This window comes from Eublepharis macularius, chromosome 6, assembly GCF_028583425.1.
Source record: "Eublepharis macularius isolate TG4126 chromosome 6, MPM_Emac_v1.0, whole genome shotgun sequence".
In the NCBI taxonomy this organism is placed as follows: Eukaryota; Metazoa; Chordata; class Lepidosauria; order Squamata; family Eublepharidae; genus Eublepharis; species Eublepharis macularius.
In genome coordinates this window covers 59,864,973-59,885,014 of record NC_072795.1, presented here as the reverse complement: position 1 = coordinate 59,885,014, position 20,042 = coordinate 59,864,973, and the positions used below count along the sequence as shown (strand labels likewise).

Below are 20,042 nucleotides of genomic sequence, written 5' to 3'. Positions count from 1 at the left end.
TAATAGCAAACTTGCCAATTACTTGCTGACAACAATGATCCCTGCTCTAAACCTCTGCCTATTAAAGCTACTGAAACTTAAAACAACAAAAATCTACACATTATGAACTAGCTTTGTCTTGCTCAAGTTCCTGAATGTTATCTGTTAGGGCTCTGACTGACCAAAAAACGGAAAGGAAGTTTAGAATATTATGCTTTCAGACAGGAGTGGGAATAGAAAGAATCAAGTCCTGTACCTTAAAATCCTAAGACTCTTAACAAGGATGGTGCTCGTGACAGAAAGGAAGTTTAAATATTGTGCTTACTCAGCAAACCACAGATAGCTGCTTTAACACTTCCAGGAATATGCAAACATTTCACTCGAGTACTTACCTTCTTTCGTATGTCTTCATCATTAGCTCCAAGTGCAGCATACAACTTGAATGCAGCCTGGCGCAATTCATGCGCATGTTTTAAGTCATGATCAAGCTATTAGAAAAACAATCAATTCAGATTATCCTTAACTTGCACTCTTTAACTGTTGATATAGCAGAGAAAACTTTCATACCACAGTGAAAGCTAACAGAAAAATAAGCAACTAATTACAAACTCTTCCATCACCTCTTTTAACTGCAATGCTTAGCCACTAAGATAAAACCTAATCTCAGTTTAAGATATCTGCATTCAGACAGCATAACTGATTGGAGTTGGTTCAAGATTTTAGTCTTCAGTAACATTCAGTGCATGAGATGGGGGGGGGGGGGCGGCAGCAAAAAGAAGATGGAGGGAGAGAAGGAATGAACTTGACAGCCAACCAGGTTTCTGCCTATCACGAATACCTTCAGGTTTGTTCATGACATATGAACCGAGTCTCACTGTTGGAACCAAAATACTACTTCAGTGCTTTGCCTAGCATGGCACTAAAAATAAAAAATATGTAACAAAAAGACAGGCTTCTGATGGGGAAGCCACAGCACTAGATGCCTTATCAAATTTCCATTTCTTCAGTAAGCATTGGATCTGGAACTATGCTGGTCTGCAGTAAAATAATTCAAGCTCTGAATATTTGTAGCGTACATTTTATACTTTAGCTATTGTTCTCTCATGGTTTTGGGAAGCTTTGTATTTAATGAGAAAACCTTACCCTTTTTATATCAGTGATCGCACTCACTGAACTGGGGTATTTGAAGTAGTCTGCAAGCATTGCAATAAGGTGGTCAGTAATACTGGCAATTCTTTGTAGTTCAACATCTGTTTCAATCAAATAGGCAAGAGTTTCTGCTCCATCTACTCTCTCTTCCAGTAGCCTCTCTTTACAACACATTCGTACTAAACATGGTAGCGTCTGAAGGGTACAAAATGACAGATAAGTGAAAAAAAGACTGAAAAATATCTGTAAGCCTTAAAGTTTTTAATGTTCAGATATTTCCTAATCAAACAGATTTTCAAAAATCTCCATAAGCATCTGCACTCTCTATACATGCCAAGAAATGGTATGCAATTAGAATCTTACATAAAACTTATCCATGCCAACTTTCTCTTAGACATGCAAAGGTTTATTTGAACCAAGCCCATGATTTAACTGAAACTGTCTTAGCATTATTGTAGAATAAAGTTATCACTGAACAAAACCAGTTCTGGTCTGTCACAAACTTTGGCAACCCTATTTGATGTTTTTTTTAAAAAAAGCAAACAAATTAGATGAGACAAGGAGTAATCTACATGAAGCCAACTATTCACCACATCAAAACCAAGGTAAAATCTAGCTGCCTATACCAAACAGCATTTTATCTAACCCAGAACAAACACCCCAACAAAAATGGATGTTTGTATCAAATGAAGACAAAAAGAGTTTTTCTAAAAATATGGGATGTAAAATAAGTCTTCACTGAGCTCCTTGTGGCCATTGTGATGTACGATACCACCCTTCCTACCTGAGTTTACAGGTAAGTGATGCTTGAAATGCAGAGAAGCAGACACAATACCCATAAGGGAACTAGTCTTCCAAAGGGAAGAGAACACCATACCCAATTTAAAAGCAAAAGGAAAATTCTGCAGCTCCTTCAAAGGAGTAATCTGACCTGCCTCACTGCCAAAAGGCAACAAGTTCCTTTCAGATGACTCTCATTCTATCCATTCTATATTCAGTTCCTCACTGACTCCCAAACCACCTCATTTTCTTGTATCCCAAGACAACTGTGCAACAGAACTTTCGGTATGTAATTACCAAAGATGATATCATCTTTGGTGAACTTGTAACAAAGCCAAAAAAATTTGGACAAAAATTCTTTATTTATACAGAAAATCTTGAAGATTAATGTACAACTTAAACCAGAGGCTTTTTTGTTTGGATTAATGGACAGATAGTAAGAAAATAGACATGATATTTTGTTTTTATATACAATAATGGTGACAAGGATATTATATGCTCAAAAATGGAAGAGTTCAACACTGCCTACAATAGAGGAGTGGATTGTGAAGATGGCAGAGTTAACTGAGATGGCTAAACTCACCGCTTAGATTAGATTTTGTAATCAAGCCAATATTTGTCGTAGAGAAAATCAAAAGCTTTTCCTGTATATTTTTCCTTTTTATTCTTTTTTTCTTTATGTCACTTTTTAAATTTTTACTTGCTTTTAAAAATCTTTCAAATACATTTAGAAAAAAAGAAAATGTATGAAATTACATCTAATCATTTCAGGACAGCATCTTTTGTCAACATATTCCTTAGGCAATGCACATTCATTATGCACTAATCGCAAGCTCCATTTCAAAAGGGTTTTTCACATAGACCATATTACTGCAGATTTTGCATTTAACAAAGAAAAGCCAATGGTAATCCTGAGTGAACAGAGCACAGCTACCACAAACACAGGCTCAGCAACTTCTAGTCACCATTAATGCCATGAGGAGCAGTTTTATTATCTGCTTTTAAAATTCTGAGTAGAAATACTGATTTTAGTGACAGAGTGCATGACAAAGCATGCACCTTATTAACTCGTATATATTGGCTTAGATCTCATGGTCTCATTCCACTGGTGAAGCAGCAGCTCCTTCAACGGAATTGCACTTTCATGAGCAGAGGAGGGAAGAGTGATTTTTGCCAAATCATCCTTCCTGACTCACACTTTGCCCCCACTGACCCACAGGAGGACATTTCTGGGGGACAAAGAAGGCTGAAGTGAGAGGGGGAAGGTAAAGAAGTTGCCACCCTTTAGGATCTCAATTCACTGCTTGGCAAGCCATTGCATCTATTGCTTATTTTGCAGATGAAGTATAATTAACTCACTTACCTTTAATACAATGCAGGTATCATCAGTGCGGATTGCTCCAGCTCTGCACATATAAGTAAGGCTACAAGAAAACATCAAAATGCTAATTTATTGTCAATTTTAATGTATCCAGTTAATGTATCCTGGTAAATTCAGATGATTAGACCACACCAAAGAGAAATACTTAATACAATTTATCCTATGGTCAAGAAGTATGTGGTAGATTTTGCTATAACACAGAATTCCTCAGACAGCCCAAAAATCTACATTTCCCATTACAAAAGAATCCTTTACTTTGTGCTCTATCCACATATAAATTGACAATCTTACTTAGTGCTGAATTTGCCATGAGCCTCTCTCGCCCTCACAGTTGTAAAGAACAGCATACTTGTGCTGTATTTTCTTGGCTCTCAGACTACTTCTTGTGACTAGAAAGTAAGGTCAATGTGTCTTAGAATACACTTTATCCCTCACCCAAGAAAACCATTTCATGCTATATTGTCAGCATTGCTAAGCTGTGCTGTTAAATGCACTCACTTCCCTTCATGTAAACACAGAACTCTTTTTTTCCTCTACAAGTTTCTCAGAAGGCATCCTGTAACTGTTGCAAAGCCGGAAGTCTTGCAGCACTTTAGACAGAACCAGTTTGGTGTAGTGGTTAAGAGCAGTGGGACTCTCATCTGGAGAACCAGGTTTGATTCCCCGCTATTCCACTTGAAGCCAGCTGGGTGACCTTGGGTCAGTCACAGCTCTCTCAGCTCCACCCACCTCACAGGGTAATTGTTGTGGGGATAACAACAACATACTTTGTAAACCACTCTGAGTGGGTGTTAAGTTGTCCTGATGAAGAGTGGTATATAAATAGAACGTTGTTATTATTATTATATTAAGACATTTACAGTCTTTACTCAAAAGGAAGATAACTGTTTTTCTTTCTTTCTTGGGGGGGGGGACTTAGCTAAAAAAGAAAGGGGTTATTTTCCATTTGGAGCCTTCCTGTGCTAGCCAGGAGACATTAGGAGCATGTCCTACCTTCTGCCAGCAGGCTGGTGAGACCGCAATCAATGCCAGAAGGCACAGAGGCAGAGGGTGACATGTTCCCCACCAGCTGGCTTGTGGGACACCACCCTCTGCTTATGTACTTTCTGACTTGCTGCAGAAGGTGCTGAGGCAGAGTGGAGCATCCCTACCAAGAGATGCCTTGCCAGACTGCTTTCACAGGCCCACTGGGGGAGGGGGAATGTTCCGATCTCTGCTTCCGGTCTCTTCTGATGCCAGAAGAGGGTGGAGAGTGGAGTTGTATTACATTTAGGGTTTTTGTTTAGCCTTTTCTCTTTTAGAAGAGGTTGTCTTACATTCAGGATCTTACTCCTTTTGGTAAATATGGTACTGTAATTTAAGATCACGGCAGAAATCTATGGCCAACTATTTACTGAGGGATTTAGTTCACAAAAGCTCATGCCGCAGGGTTACTGGTTTACATCTCAAGTACAAGAACAAACAATCCCCAAATCTGGTAAAACACTCTTCACAAATAAGATCTTGTTAGTCTTTAAGGTACCAATAAATTCATGTTTATATTGTCACAGGTATTACCACATTTCTGCAATACAAATGGGTTGTATTGAATACGTTTCTGCAATACAAATGGGTTTAGAAGAAAGACTGACTGAACCATGAAGTGATCATGAAAAGTTGGCCTCCATCAACTTCAGTTAGCCCTATTTGTATCCACTTCTGTTATGTTATTACTGAACAGTTTAAGAACAATATTTCTACAGGTGCCCATTTCCTCCTTCCCCAAAGTGAAGATCCAATCCTGGCTTTCCTTCACTTCACTGCAGCAGGAATACCCAGAAACAATTGACTTCATAGAAGGAGGATGCTTGACTTGCAGATTCCCAGCATTTCTGGGATTGGTCCCAGTACCCCAAGACAGCCATTTTGGGAGATGCCCATTTCTAGCTCTCTACGTCTAAAAGTGCCCACAACTTATTTTTGAAGAAACAAATGGAATCAATGTAAACAACTGGTGGACAGTTGTACTTAAGTGGGATAGGAGTTTGTGTGGTAACAGACTTTAATACATGTCTGAATGTTGTAGTAAAGGTTTGCCCTCATCTAGATGGCTCAGACTAGTCCGATCTCATCAGATCCCGCAAGTTAAGCAGGGTTGTCCCTGGTATAGTACTTGGATGGGATACCACCAAACAAGCCCAGGGTCGCTTTGCAGAGGCAGGAAATGACAAACCACCTCTGTTAGTCCATCACCTAGAAAACCCTACAAGGTCACCATAAATTGTCTGGAACTTGTTGGCACTTCCCAGTAAAACTTTGTTTTAGTATTACAGGGATGGTTCAACGGATTTGTGTGGCATGCTCATAACTATTTGCAAGTCAAAAGTAATAAGAACAATTAAATCTATTAAACAACTATGATTCTATCTCATTCTAGATGCTAGAGAAGATTACCATTTGGCTGATGTGAGTTGCATTTCAATGGGCTTGTCTCTTTGTAACATCTTCACAAAAATCTGTGGTAATAATTCTCCATCAACCAACACTGCAAACCAGATAAAAAGTTTCAGGAAATAATTCAATTGTGATTACATTGTAAATCTAGATGATATTATGCACTGAAATATTCAGCTTACCATTTACAAGAGTCATTGATACCTGGGGGTTTTCAAAGGCTAGAACCGAGAAGCATTTCAGTGCCTGCATTCGAACCTGTAGATACACAGCATTTATACTTGTGTTTTATATATATTCAGTCAAAGCTACTATATCACTTTTGAGTTAGAATGTGTTGTAAGTACAATAAAAGCCCACAGTACAAAGTTCTTAAGAAGCAACGAGACTACAGTCATGCCGCTCAAAGAAAAAGGGGGTGAATAGCTGTGACCTCTGCCATTTGTTTGTGTGCAATTTGACTTTTCCAGAAGGAAAGTATACCCTCCTCTCAATAAGCAAAATATGAAGTTGCACAAATCCCTCTGGTGCCAATTGATAATAATTTAAAGGGGAGACCTGAAAGGACTCCTTTGGGAGGGGAAATCCCATTTGCCCCCTCCCCATTTGCCCCCAGTTCTAGCTTTCACCCATCTAGTATCAGCTCTTCTTTTCACACCTACCTACTGCCACTGGCTCCCACTTCCAGCTACTGTTGTTCACATGAAATTTTGGGCAACTATGCATACTCAAAATGCTGCTCCAATTTTGAAGGGGTAGTGGTGGTAGTGGCTTGCACATACATAGTTTTTTGTGAGGGTATATTAAAATTATTTAAAGAGTCCAAGCCTAAGCCATAGTTGTGGGTGGTTTCATTCTATGCCTATCATCACAGGGACTAGCACCTGACTATTAGATATGGAGATAAATGACTAACTCCTTCCACCTACAATATTGCAGGCCTTGTCAATCACCTCCTTTTCTTTGGCTTCAACTCCTCTGCCCTCAGGACAGGAATAAACATAGTCTAGCACTCTGTCGTTGCTACATCATACTTGCATTTGATGTCTGGACAGTTATTTTTTCCCTACAATTTAGGAAAGGTCAGTACAGCTCATTTTGAGAACTCCTGGGCTAAAGTGCTTAGCCTTTAGAGACTACTGAGCCAAACGAATGGTGCCTGGGCCTGCTACTGCCAATTAATAAAAGGACAAGTGCATATGGAACATTCACTTTTCTGAGCCAACTAATCAACTTTTAGATATAGGTGCCACATTAACACTACTAGAACATATTCCATTATGGAAGAATGTGACTGGAATGTTAGTATTTCGAACTTGCAGAGCATTTCTATCTAGTGAATCATCTACTGAACATTCATTATACAGTCTCAAATATACAACCAATAATGAGTTTTTCTTTTTGTTCTTTTGTAGATAAAGAGTTCACAGTCAACTTTAATTTTATAAACAAGATTTGGCAGATCTGGTGAAGTCCAAAAGGGTCTATGCCTTACTTAAGTTTCTAGGACCCAGCATTTTCCCAATAATATCAGATATGCATCAATAAACTTTGAAGCCATGAGTGATCCAGAATTATTCCAGGAGATGCAGATTAATTTCGGTACCTAAATTCAGTTTCCCAGGCTAATTCTAGATTTAACTCACCCTTAAATAAAACAGAGCTCAGTTAAATGGAACTCACCTGAATGGAATGCACAATGTGGATACTTACACCTTCTCTCCATCTATGCTGCTGCATCGAGATTTCAAAATAGCTCATTTTAAAGAACAGAGATTATATTAAAGCCTTACTTTATAAGATGCAGAAGTTAACAGATGAGCAATATTTTGCACTGCTCCGTGGTTAAACAGGACTGTCTGATGATCAGGGCCCTATAAAAATAATAAACCATTTCAAAGAGAGAATTTAGAGATCACTGTACCTTAAACACAATTAGAGGCTTATTACTTCTCAAGATTTAATTCTGTTCACTTATCATTAAGGTCATAACTGTTTTAATTATAACTCAAATTTAAATAGCTTTTGGTAGCAATTTTAGTTCTTATAGGATAAAATATGGATCTAATATATTTCAGTTTCATGAAAACAAAAGAACTTTTCATACCTATCTTCCAACACTGTATTTTAAATATGTATCAGCATAAATGATTCTCAATCCAAGTTCCACTCATATTTATTTTAAAATTATAACTAAATGTCACATAATAGTATGCACTAATTCTTGCCATGTCAGGGTTGCCTGGAAATCTAAAATATAGAAGATGCTATGAAAGAAGTCTCTCAGCTTTCCCTTATCTGTTGAGGTCAGTTCTAGCAACAGTGGCTGAAGAGAAGAATGTAGCTATACTGCATCCTATAGCAGAAACAAATATCTAGCACCCCATTTATTCTAACTGAATAAATCTCAGGAAAACAGGATTGAAGAAAAAACAATGGTAATTTTCCTGCTAACATTTCAGAAACTTGTTCCGTCCGTGCTAGAATGTTCTGACTGAATTGTAAAATGAGGAAAAGGTCCTCCACACTTGTCAAGATGTGCATCTTAAAATGATAGCCAGTCAATCCAACTTCAAAGACAGGAGTCTTCCAGAACTGGGGGGGGGGTCAACTTTCCTATATGTTTTCAGAAGCAGCAGCAACAAACTCAGCTGCAAAGGTTATGTGGATTATAGCTGGCCTTCTCAGCCTTAAGAAATATTCCCAAATGCAAATTATTGTTGGACATGATCACTGATGGACAACCCTATCTCAACAGCAGATTACTTAACAGTGTTCATGACACTGATTGTCACGTCCAGGATGGCCTTGGAGTGAACAGATGCTTACATGCTTAGCAATGGACACAAGTAATGGAAGAAGCATATACAGAGTATGCCTATCTATCACTAAGATCAGTAAAGGTTACCAAGGAAGTAATAGGTCTTTTTGTAGAAATCAGATCCTGAAAGACACACGTGCAATCGGGTTTTAATTTTTGTTGCTAATGTATAGTTCTTTAAAGCACTGACTATTTCTTCTTAAATTATCTTTATTCTTTCTCCTTGGTTGCTATCTGCCTCTGGAATCATCTATGTATAGATATTGGCTCTCATTCCATTGAACATTTCTTTTTAAAAGATCTGAAAGACCACCTGTGAAATTAATCTTTTGTTGCCATGAAATATTCAGTTAATTTGACTTTCCCTTCAACATTCCTCTCTCCCATATCGAACCGAACGTGAACCACAGAACTAAAGTCAGCCCAAATTAAAGCCATACAAGAAGTTGTAGAATTTTAGATTTTGAAAACCCTTGAAAAATATTTATTCCATCAGAAATGAGATGCCCATTTATTACATAAACCCACTTATTCTTTAAGCAGGATACTGTGAATGTAGTATGTAAAGTCTTGTTTATATTCTAGCATGAAAGCTGCCAGAATCAGACAAGTGCAAATATCCAAAATGTCAAAATTTGTAAATAATAGGCTGCATCTGGATCTTCCCCTTCTCCACAGGTTCCCTGCAAAACTGGACTGAGGTACCCTCCTAACCAATATGTCATGGTGCAGGGGATGCTTTGCAAGCACAAGATTGTGTCCAATCCCTCCACTCTCGGGACCCTTCTGTGGCAAATGACATATTGCTCAAGAGACACCCTAACCCACAGAAGTGACATTTGGGGGAGGCATGACAGGCTGTGAGGGAAGGGGAAAGCAGGGAAAATCTGCTTCCTCAAGCTCCTTACATCATGGAAGTTTGTGACCAGCAGCATGTAGTATCACAAAAAAGATAAATACATGATGATACACTGAGAAGACATGATACCTAAGTTTTGCTTTGTACTCAAGATCTAATTGACTATCATGTTTAAGATAAGGGAAAAATCCCCTTTCCTCTAGCATGATTCAGAACCATTTTGCAGACACAGCTATAATGTAATGGGGGAGCACACCATTCACTTTTGCTTACCTGTGATGCACTTGTAAAGTTGATAGGATTCCCTACCTATGTTAGGGTAGGTGATTTGGACTTTATGGAATTTGGAGTTTATGTGGCACCATAAATTTCAAAATACAGATTACAATAGTTGTCCTGCTCTGTTTACTGCTCAATAAGATTTTTGCCTTGATCTTCAGATAAAGCTGGAGGCTCCAAATCGGAGCAACAGAACACATCTTGGGATGTCTTTTAGTAATTATTTTATTAGCAAATCACAAATGTGCTCAAGTGAAAACTTTGATACTATGTGTTGCCAAGTAGGCCCCCTCCCCTGCTTTAAGGCCTGACGTGGACTGTGTTAAAGTTTCCTGCATTGCTGTTTTACTGCTACACAAAGATTGCCCTGCACGTGTGTGTTCTGGTACACGTGTCAGTTTCCTGCCTGCCTGTTAATTACCTTGCTGCTGCAATAGACTGTGTAGTTCCCTGACTCCATGTTTGGTTAACTGCACAAAGGACTCTCTTCCTGGGCAGCCCTGCCCAGACCTGTATCTGGACTTCCCAGTGTGTGTTTGGACTTTATTACAAGTGTGCCCCGTGCCTGCATTGCCATCTGCCACGGACCGTGCCTGTTCCCTGCTTTGAACTGTGTTTTACGTGCTGTTCCCCCTGCCTCCATGGAAGCCTGCCTCATCTGGGCCCAAGCCGCTGTTAGCAGCCGGGCGCCTGCCAGGGAAACCTCCAGCGAGCCTGGCTAGGCGCTCCCTGGTCAGTTCCCGCCTGGACCCTCCCGCGGGTCGGTCCCCGAGCTTGCCCTCGCTACCGGGCATCCTGCTAGCCAGCCCCTGCCATGCCCAGTCGGCAACCATGTTCTTAGGCAGCCAGAAGACCAAGAGGAAAAGACTGCTTTGAGAAGCCATTTCGGTGAAGCGGGCACACCACGTCCGCAGCGAGAGTACCTCACCCTGCTCTGCATATCTTAGGAGCCGCCCCGGAGAAGGAACTAAGTGCCGACCATCCCAAGCACTTAGAGAATGCATCTCAAAGAAACCTCCGCATTCCAGAGCTGATGACATCAGGACAAGCCCCGTCCGCTGAAACATCCATTCAGCCCACTCGGATTTCCCCCTCCTTTTTTTGTCCCCTCTTCCTGAGGTTTCACTTATCACAATCAGATTACCAAAGTGGCCCATCCAAGCCATTCAGTAACCCATTAGAGCCTTTGTTTTAATCTGTGAGAACCACCAAGTACAGCACCAGCCCCAGGGTACGTTTTGGGGTATTTAAGCTGGTCTCTCAGACCACACGGTGCTCAGGCCATCCCTATCCAGACCCCCTTGCTGTCTGTCCGTGGATCCATTGCTGGCATTGGACCACCTCGCTGTTGTGTCTCTGCTCCGCTTCAGGATTGTGAGTATTTCCCTTATCATCGTTGGGAACCTGCTAATGCGAACGTCTCTATATTTCTTACTCTGTATTTCTTAGTCCTTGTATGTTTCCTTATGTGTATGTGCAAGTTCAGGCTTACGCCACACTATTAGTAAATACACGTGTTTGTTGAACCTATTTGTAGTCTGCCTCTTTGTCACTAGAGTGTCTGGAATCGGGACCTCCGTAAACATTGGTTAGATCCACGCTAATTTTAGTTACAGACTGCAAAGCTAATTTCCCCATTATAAAAAGCAGTTCTGGTAACATATGCTACAAGTGCTCAACTTAGTAGACATGAAAAGAATGTAGACTTGGAAAGGTTACTCAAGCAACAACCACTGACAATTTTTCTAGTTAAAAATGCAATTTATATACTGTTTTATAGAAAAAACTTACATTGGCACATAGAAGTGGCTGAGGCGAGGATTTAAAGCCGCAGCTATGCCAGTGTCGGAGCTGAAGAACAGACATTAAAAGATGTAAAAATAAAATTACAGTCATGTATAATTCCAAGTTTACCTTTTTTTTTACCCTACCATTTGATGGATCGACTCTCTCTGCAGTGCCACCACCCTCCCCCATGAACTTTCCCAAACATGAGTGAGGGAGGAACTGAACCCTAGTCTATCAGGTCTATGTCCAATATTTTAATATAATGGGCAATACTTGTTCCCACTGTGCATTCTGGAAAACATGCACAAGGCAGAAGCACATTTCTATAACAAAATACTATATACATTTTAAAAAATATACACATACACATGACAGAGCTAGTATATAAAGGCTACAAAAAAGAAATCACAATCATGAAGCCTTTGGTCCAAATCTCATTTCTGCCATAAACTTTACAGGCAAATTATGGTTTTCTCTGCCTCTGCCCACACTGACCTACTAACAAAGTTCTGTGGTAAGAATTAGTCAGATGTGTAGATGTAGAGTTTTGAAAACAATTATTTCCCAAAGCAATTTTTTGTCACGAAACAGTGTTTTGTGGGGCCGCGGTTATCACGAAATTCACAATTTTTGGCCTGTTTCGTTAGCTTCATGAATGATTCGTAATTGCAGACAGGCTGGTGCCAATCATTGACTCCCTAGGCAACAATGGCCCAGACCTTTTGTTGCCATTGGAAACCCCACTCATAGCCCACTTACCCTTGATTGGCAGTTCTCCTAGCCATCTGGAGAGCTTCCATTCTGCCCTATACAGCCAGAAGCTGGGGGTCAATCCCCTAGGGATCTAAGGAGGTGGGCCTTCTGTAGCCATGGGCACACCAATCTCACCCCTCCAAACCCTGTTAGGCAGGTCTGTTCGCCAACCACAGACCTCCTGTTCTGATCTATGTCAGCATTTTGCTGGGATTGGAGCGGGAGAGTATGTGGAAGGATTTGGGATTGTGCTTTTGGCTGCTGCTGCTTTAAAGAGACTGTAAGAAGCCTTAATTTCCAGCTCTTGGCCTTGCTGTGGGAAGGTCTTTGGCTGAGGGTGCCTTTTTTCCTCCACCCCACCCCACCCTTCACTCTTGTCTTCCCAGCCCAGCTCCACCATGGCCGGTCCTTCGTCCTCCTCTGATCCAGCACTCTTGGCAGCACTTCCCTTCCCACCCTTCCCAATCAACATATTGCAAACAGGGAGGGTGGGTGGAGGAGAGCCTGCTGACGTCTCCATGCGAGTTTGGCATCTCTGGGTATGAAGGGGGATGCTGAAATGCCCCAGGTTCTGACAAATCATGAAACTAATGAATTGTTTCGGCAAACGTGTCAATTTCGTGAAGTTTCGTGATTTGCGATTTGTGAATTGCGACGAAACACAAAACTCTCGTTTCAAGCTTTTTCTGTTCCATGCCCATGTCTACAGTATAACACACACCAAGTCATATTATGAAGCCAATCATTTCAGAAAATGTCCTTCACTCAGCTAGCAGGTAATATAAAAATGCCAAATTCAGGTCACTTGGGATTAACCGGGGGCGGGGGGGGGAGATAAAAAGTTATATTCTTAAAATAACACGTGTTCCCTGTCAAAGTGATCATTTATGTTTTGTTATAGTCTGCCACCAACTGTTACAGGTCATTTCAAAGTTGTAATATTTGCATCTGATCTAGAACTGAACAAAATCCTGATCACTTTGCATCTGTTGCATAAAGTGGGCTGATGCAAACATGCAGAAATAGTATGCAGCAGTCAGGGTCCTTCTGGAAAATAAGACTGAAGACGTCAAATCACAAGTTTGAATGCCCCTTCCTTGCAAAAGATTTCCTGCACACAGGAAATATATTCAGTGCCCACAAGCCAAACATTAACACTTGAAAGTGCCTTATACCAAGTCAGACCATTAGTCTGTCACAGTCAGTATGGTTTATTCTGACTGGCAGAGGCTGTCAAGGGTCTCAGGCAAGAAATCTTTCACATCATCTACTATCTAATTCTTTTTTTAAGTGGAGATGACTGGTATGTTCTACTTTTGAATAATAACACCTGGTCTAATTCCCAATACAGGAGAGGTATGAAAAAATGCAGGCTCAATTCAGAGGCATCATAACCTACATAGGGCAATACATAAAAACCTCTAGAAAGCTTTTTAACCTATTTCCCAGGGACAATTTCTGACACTTTCAACTTTATACTAAAACCACAGAAACGGGGAGCATGAGAAGCTCCTGTTTACACATTCCTAAGGATTAGAGCAACAATACATGATAGTCTGAAAATAACAGTTTTAAAGACACTCTTCTTTTAAAACTTTAGAGGGTAAGAGAGGTCCAAGAACATCTCAATGCTTCTTTTATAATCTATTTTACTCAAGAATCCTGGAGATATTGGACTCAACTCTGTCTAATAAATGTAGCTAAATACTGGATATACAGATGAGAATACAATACATGGCAGCAAAGCAGACAGGGCAGGAGCAAAGGGTGGGGGGAGTATCAACACCATTCTGCAAACTCACATTTTTCTGGTTGCATTTTAGAGTGGGGCTTGGGAAAACTAGGACATAGACTTTGCAAACAATGACCACCAATTGCTAGCCAATCAGTTGCCCCAAAGACCCCTCCCCCCCCAAAAGAAGAAGAGGACAAACTGCAGTTGGCTGACTGGTAGCTTTTTAAAAATGTCTCTGAAGTACAATGACAAATTTTGTGAGGATAAACTGCTTTGCAGGACAAGTTAATTATTCTGTAGATCATAATAACGAATACCAACATTCATGTTGCTCTGATTTGAGAGCTTCAATTAGAAGCTCATTAAAATCTCTACATTGCAGTCATACTGTGGGATATCTGGGTAACTTAATCATAATATGTCTATCCTTACCCCATTTTCTTCTCTTAATTTTCTTTAATGAGCAAAACCCCAGAAGTGCTGCATGCAAATTGAAAAATGAGATTGCGCTGCAACTGGCCTACTGATTCATTCAAAGCCAACAATTAAATATCTTAATAGAACAATATTCTGAAAGCCAAAAATGGAAGATTTGGTTTTTACAGACCCTTGTAGAGAATAGCCATGCTCCTTTCTTACTTTGCAGCAATGTGAGAAGATCTGACATATGTATTCTTGAGTATATCGAGACCTACTGAGCAGTGCCATGAGGTGGGGAATAACTGTAGCATCCTATAAAGTCAAGAAAGAACACTGAACATTAAAAGTAAAATTAAAAAACCATCAATGAGTTATATTTGAAACATGTCCTTTTCTAGTCTCTCTACAGGTGAGGTCCACAATGAAGCAACTTGGGACTCTAAAATGGGAGGCTTAAATTATACCTATCTGAAAGTGTAGTAAGTGAGTTTACAGTATATACAGCTGTCACATTTTTTCAGAACAATTTAGTTCACAGCACAGGACTCAGCAAAATTATCAGAAAACTGAGAATTTCACTGTTGCTTACAGAAGTTGGGACTGAAGTAGAAGTATGGTTAAGAAGTAGTTTAGAAACAAGCCATAGCATTTGCTAAATGCTAAAAAAGCAACAGAATTCACAATTCCATGTATTATCACATCACCATTCACTGCTTAATAGCACCATTAAAACACAAACCTGTTTACAAAGTAACATAAGCAAAGGTGGTCTCTGCCGTGTTGTCAGCCCTACTAATCTACCCCACTGTGTATCTGCCCCTTTCTACAAAGAATTCTGATGTCCTCCAAAATCTTATTTCTGAAAAGCAAAATAAAAGATGTAAAGAAATACAAAAATCACAAATCTATTAAGTATGTGTGACAGGCCCATCAGGGTTTGGTAAGTCTACTATTTTTGTTGTCTGCCCAGGATTGCAAAGACAGATGGGGTTGCCAAGCACCCACCAAGCCACAATGCATGGACTCAATTAAGCTTAGCTTAGCTAGCCAAAAAAATTTTTAAAACTAAATTAGAGGAAATTTGCATTCCAGACTGCAAATAATTTACAGAATAGGAATGACCAGCAGAGAGGCTTCACTGGCAGTGTTTTTGTATAGCTATACTTTCATCACTCTTGGCATGGTGACCCTTGCCCATTCTTAACTCTGAAGACATAAAGGAGAAGGTAGACTGACATGCTAGTGAAGACAATGGAAATACTGCTTTATTCCAGACATGAGAAATTAAAAAAAACATATGCCATATTTACTATGTATATGCTTCAAGCACTGCTTTAAGTTTCTGTATTTGACAGAGCATAAATATGCACACAATAATTGAATTTTCTTAGAGACAATTGCCCCTGTTCTGGGGAAGGGCAGGCTTATTTATTTCCTGTACTCAAGCCCAACATGGGAGAAAAAGATTATGAATCCAGTACAGAAACTGGCACTACGAGCTTCTCATCTATAAGTTACATTTAACATCTAGATACCTCAATCATTTCCCATTGTTAAATATTTAATTCAGAATCTTTAAACATCTTAAAAGGCTTAGTAGCAGGGACATCATATAATTAAAAGAAAGCGTAGTCAAATAATCTTTTGTTTTAATTACATCTGCATACATCTGCATTCAAGTAAAATGCTTTTTCTGTGGGAAATGCAGGTTTTGTTTTTACAGGATACACATGCAAGTTACAGCAGGCAGCATGATTTCCTGTGTCAGACAGAAGAGAAAATGCCTCTGAGGGCCAAGCTAAAATTGACGAATTACACTTGAATGACAAATGAACAGAGTCAGAGCAAAGCTACAAGTGACTTTCTTTACGTGGAGAACACTAGATTTTTCTTGCAAGGTTAGCTGGGAAGTGAAGTTCGAGTGGTCCTTCCCCTCTCTGTTAGAATCGCTGCCTGAAGAGCCATAAGAGGGCTTTGTTTGGGGGCGGGCAGCTGCTACTTTCTCCCAGGGCGTTCTGCAGGCTGCCTGCTCCTGGGGACCTGCTCTGGAAGCGGCAGCGGCAGTGAAGCTTCAGCTGCAGCGAAAGCAGAAGAATCTGCAGCAGATCCTTCCACCAAAACCAGATACAACCAAGTTCCTTGGCAATTTTCTTATACATTCTTAACTGTCCATAAAATGCAACTTAAATTTCTTTTACCGTTATTGCTACCTTAAATGTATATAATTGGAGGAAAGTTCTCCCTAATTTCAGTATCAATATACAATTTCAGCTTCCTTAGAAACATTATAATCAATACAAATAAGAAGTAATAAGTAATCAGACTCCACATAACTGTATGCTGTCTCAGACTTTGCTTGGGATTGTTTTCATTTTATTTCCCTACCCAAAGAAAACTTCTGTGTCACTATTTTGAACTCTCTACAGTGCAGCCTGGCAGTTTGTTTAGAGTTGGTAAGAAAAAACCAGGGGCTGGATTTTAAGTGCGGCAAGCAAAGCTCATGGAATGGAACTTTTTGACCTCCCCGCTCCAGCTCATCAAATACTCCAAAGTTCTGCCTTTGGGGATCCTCATGAACAGCATAGTAGTGGAGAGAAGAATTAGCAAAAGTTAGTCCCCACTAATGGAAATGTCATTATGCTGATGTAAAAGCATCTTTGGATACAATCCCAGATATCTAATCCCAGAAACAAGCTTTCTATGGCTTCTTACTCCCACCAGGAATGGGATGCTGGTTCCATTAAAGCTGCTGAGATGTTCTGGGAGTAGGGTTATCTTCATTAGCCTCATTTTTCTTTGTAGTAAACATGTATATCAGGAGAAATGTCTCTTTGGGAAAAGTATGGTTTATTGATTCCACAAGATTTAGTAAAAAATCAAAATTCCTTGTCTTATAATGAGATAGAAGTGACGAATGGTGAAAAACAGCTCTTTTTTCAGTATCTTAAGGTACAGTGCCCTAAGTCTTCTAAAGGAACCAAGGAAAATAAGACAAAAGGCCCACTGTGAAGGCTCTTTAAAGAGGCAAATAGCCTTAGTATATCAGGAGGTATAGCTGGAATTGGATCTATCATCCAATTCCACATTTAGAGATGTGGGATAAAGATTTAAATTGGAAAATTTCTAAAACAGACTGGATATGGGAAAATATTCCCTATAGATTAATCTCTATGGAAATGAAAGAGAATTTTACAAAAGTTAAATATCAATGCTATCTTATTCCATATAAATTACATTCATTGTACAATATCACAAGGGATAGTTGCCAAAGATGCTGGATGATACAAAAACAAAGTTGCACTTTCCTGAAACTGCTGTTCATCGAATAGTCTTCTGTGCAGGCACACATAGGATATGTGCATGCGCAGGCCAGCTGCAGACAGTCTAAAAGTTCTTAAGAGGCATAAGATGTTCACTCAGCCTTTTCAAGTGGTTTCCTTCCCACAGCGTGCCTATAAAAGGCTGGGTGAGCAGCTCCCTCTCAGTTCTCAAAGTCGCTAGCAAGAAGGAAAAAGAACTCACAGTGGAGAAGGAGGAAGGGATGTGCGCCTGTACAGAAGACCACTTGATGAACAGTTACAGGTAAGTGCAACCTTGTTTTCATAATCATGGCTTCTGTGCAGTCCCCCATGGAAGAGTATCAAGTTGACTTACCCCGGAGGAGAGTGTAAAACTCTTCATTTAACAAGACTCTTCAAGAAGACTCTGCCTACTGCTACATCACATCTGGGGTCAACATCAATGGCACAGTGTTTGATGAATGCAGAGACTGTAGAACAAGTGGCTGTCAGTCAACGAGAGGCCTAGCCTAAAGGCAGAGAATGTGGACTGTGCCTGAATGTGGAGCAGACAAGATTGGTTGTACCCAGTGTAAGCAGTCTTAATGAGCCACGCTATCCATTTGAAAAGAGTCCGAGGAGAGATTTTGTGGCCAATTTTAATCCCCTTGAAGGAGACAAAAAGGTTTAGATCCTTGCAAAAAACATCTTTTAACAACAACATTCAAAACTTTTTTGAAACTATGAACTTGTTTAGGGAACACAGGTCCAAAATAGAGTGGGAGCCTACCAACTTTTTGTCTCTGATTAAATAACATGAGAAAATCTGTACAAGATGGAACTTTCTCTATGGCGCTTTATCGACCCAGAGACTCTCATCCCCCATCCCTGACGGCTTGCCTTGCCACTCAAGACCCCTAGGAGCCTCTAAGAGCTCTGGTTGTTGGTTTGAAGCATCCCAGCTTCCTGGGTTCTTCTGAATGTGTGTACCTCCTTGGCAAGCAACACTGGACACAGGCAGAAAAAATGTATGATTAGAGTTTATTAAAGACAGAATGTAGGGGTGTGTGCCAGGCAGAAACCATTCTTAGAAAGCATTTAGGCAAGGCTGAAAACAAATAACAGCTTCATGACCTAAAAATGTTCTAACTAGCTAAAATACTACTGGCTATCTGACTAAACGCTTTCTGAGTTGGTTCCAAAGCTGGTTGATCTTACAAAGTCCATCCATGCCAGCTTATTCTAGGCATTCTGGAGGTAGCATGGAGCTCTGAGCAGCTCGTTCTCTCATTGCAGGTAAATGGCAATGGCTACAGGGTAGAAAGATTGATCTGAACTGCCTAGAGACAAAGAGACTTCTTGAAATCTGGAGGGACATCAGCCCACTTGAGGAACCAATCAGGGCTCAGTTTCTTAATTGGACATGACAACCTTGTGAAAGTTTAGGGAGTAAGGGTATGGCTGAGATCAGCACCAGGCTCTCGCCTTCTACAAGGCCACTCCCTCAGGAGAAGAAAGCATCCCAGGTGCAGCTAATTAACAGAGTATGGACTTTCCCAAGAGACAAGCCAAGTAAGAATTCTGCAGGATATAAGGACTGAACCAAAGTTTCAAACGTAACGTTCTGTATCAAGTGGTACAAGGCCTGGTCCTTACAGGCACCTTTTGATAATAAGGTCTCTACTTCTGCTAAGAGCAGAGGAGGGGGAGGAGGGGGATTGCACAGGGGTGGGATGTTTGGAGAAATTGTTCTGAACAAGAAGAAAAAGAAGGGGGGAACTTAACCCAAACAAAATTGAATTAAGACCTAAGAAGGTTAAAGAATCCCAATCACAGGGCCAAATATTAAAATTACTAAATGCAGAAGATTAATATGTATCAATATACAACAAAATACATGTATTTATTACTGGATAATATAAAAACTATTATATGCCCAAATATAGCCTCAATTCAGACTGAAATCTTACAAAAAACCCAAGCCAGAACCTTATGTAACCCTAACCAAACACATTTCGGCCATGTGGCCTTCTTCAATGGTGAAGACAATACAATAATAATTTATAAATATAATCAATATTGGACCAAGTTGGAATATCTCTTCCAATTAATATCAATAACTCAAGGCAGAGATGTGCTTTAAAGGCCTCATCTGAAATCACCTTCCGCCCTAGTAAGGTACATGTGTCTTGGGTGGCAATTCAATTGTGGACCTTCCTATTTTGGTCCAAGAAGAATCAGTAAGTGCAGTCTGGAGTTACATAGTAGTGTGTAGTGTGTGGTTTGAGGGGTTTTTTTGGTAAGATTTTAATCTGAATTGAGGCTGTATTTGGGCATGTAATAGTTTTTTATATATATTTGTTATATTTATGTTCTGCATTTAGTAA

The 20,042-nt window shown here is 40.0% G+C and overlaps 1 protein-coding gene across 3 annotated transcripts in view; it reads right to left on the bottom strand.

The window, feature by feature from the left end:
- ARMC8 (armadillo repeat containing 8) overlaps window positions 1–20,042 on the bottom strand; it is a 106,274-nt gene that overhangs the window by 34,421 nt on the left and 51,811 nt on the right. For all 3 annotated transcript variants that reach the window (XM_054982536.1, XM_054982537.1, XM_054982538.1), the window contains 8 exons: window positions 14,597–14,689; window positions 11,473–11,532; window positions 7,516–7,596; window positions 5,905–5,980; window positions 5,723–5,813; window positions 3,272–3,332; window positions 1,123–1,323; window positions 372–467 (listed from right to left, as the gene is read on the bottom strand). In XM_054982536.1, the coding sequence (XP_054838511.1) occupies window positions 372–467; window positions 1,123–1,323; window positions 3,272–3,332; window positions 5,723–5,813; window positions 5,905–5,980; window positions 7,516–7,596; window positions 11,473–11,532; window positions 14,597–14,689 (759 nt within the window). The remainder of the gene's footprint in view (window positions 1–371; window positions 468–1,122; window positions 1,324–3,271; window positions 3,333–5,722; window positions 5,814–5,904; window positions 5,981–7,515; window positions 7,597–11,472; window positions 11,533–14,596; window positions 14,690–20,042) is intronic.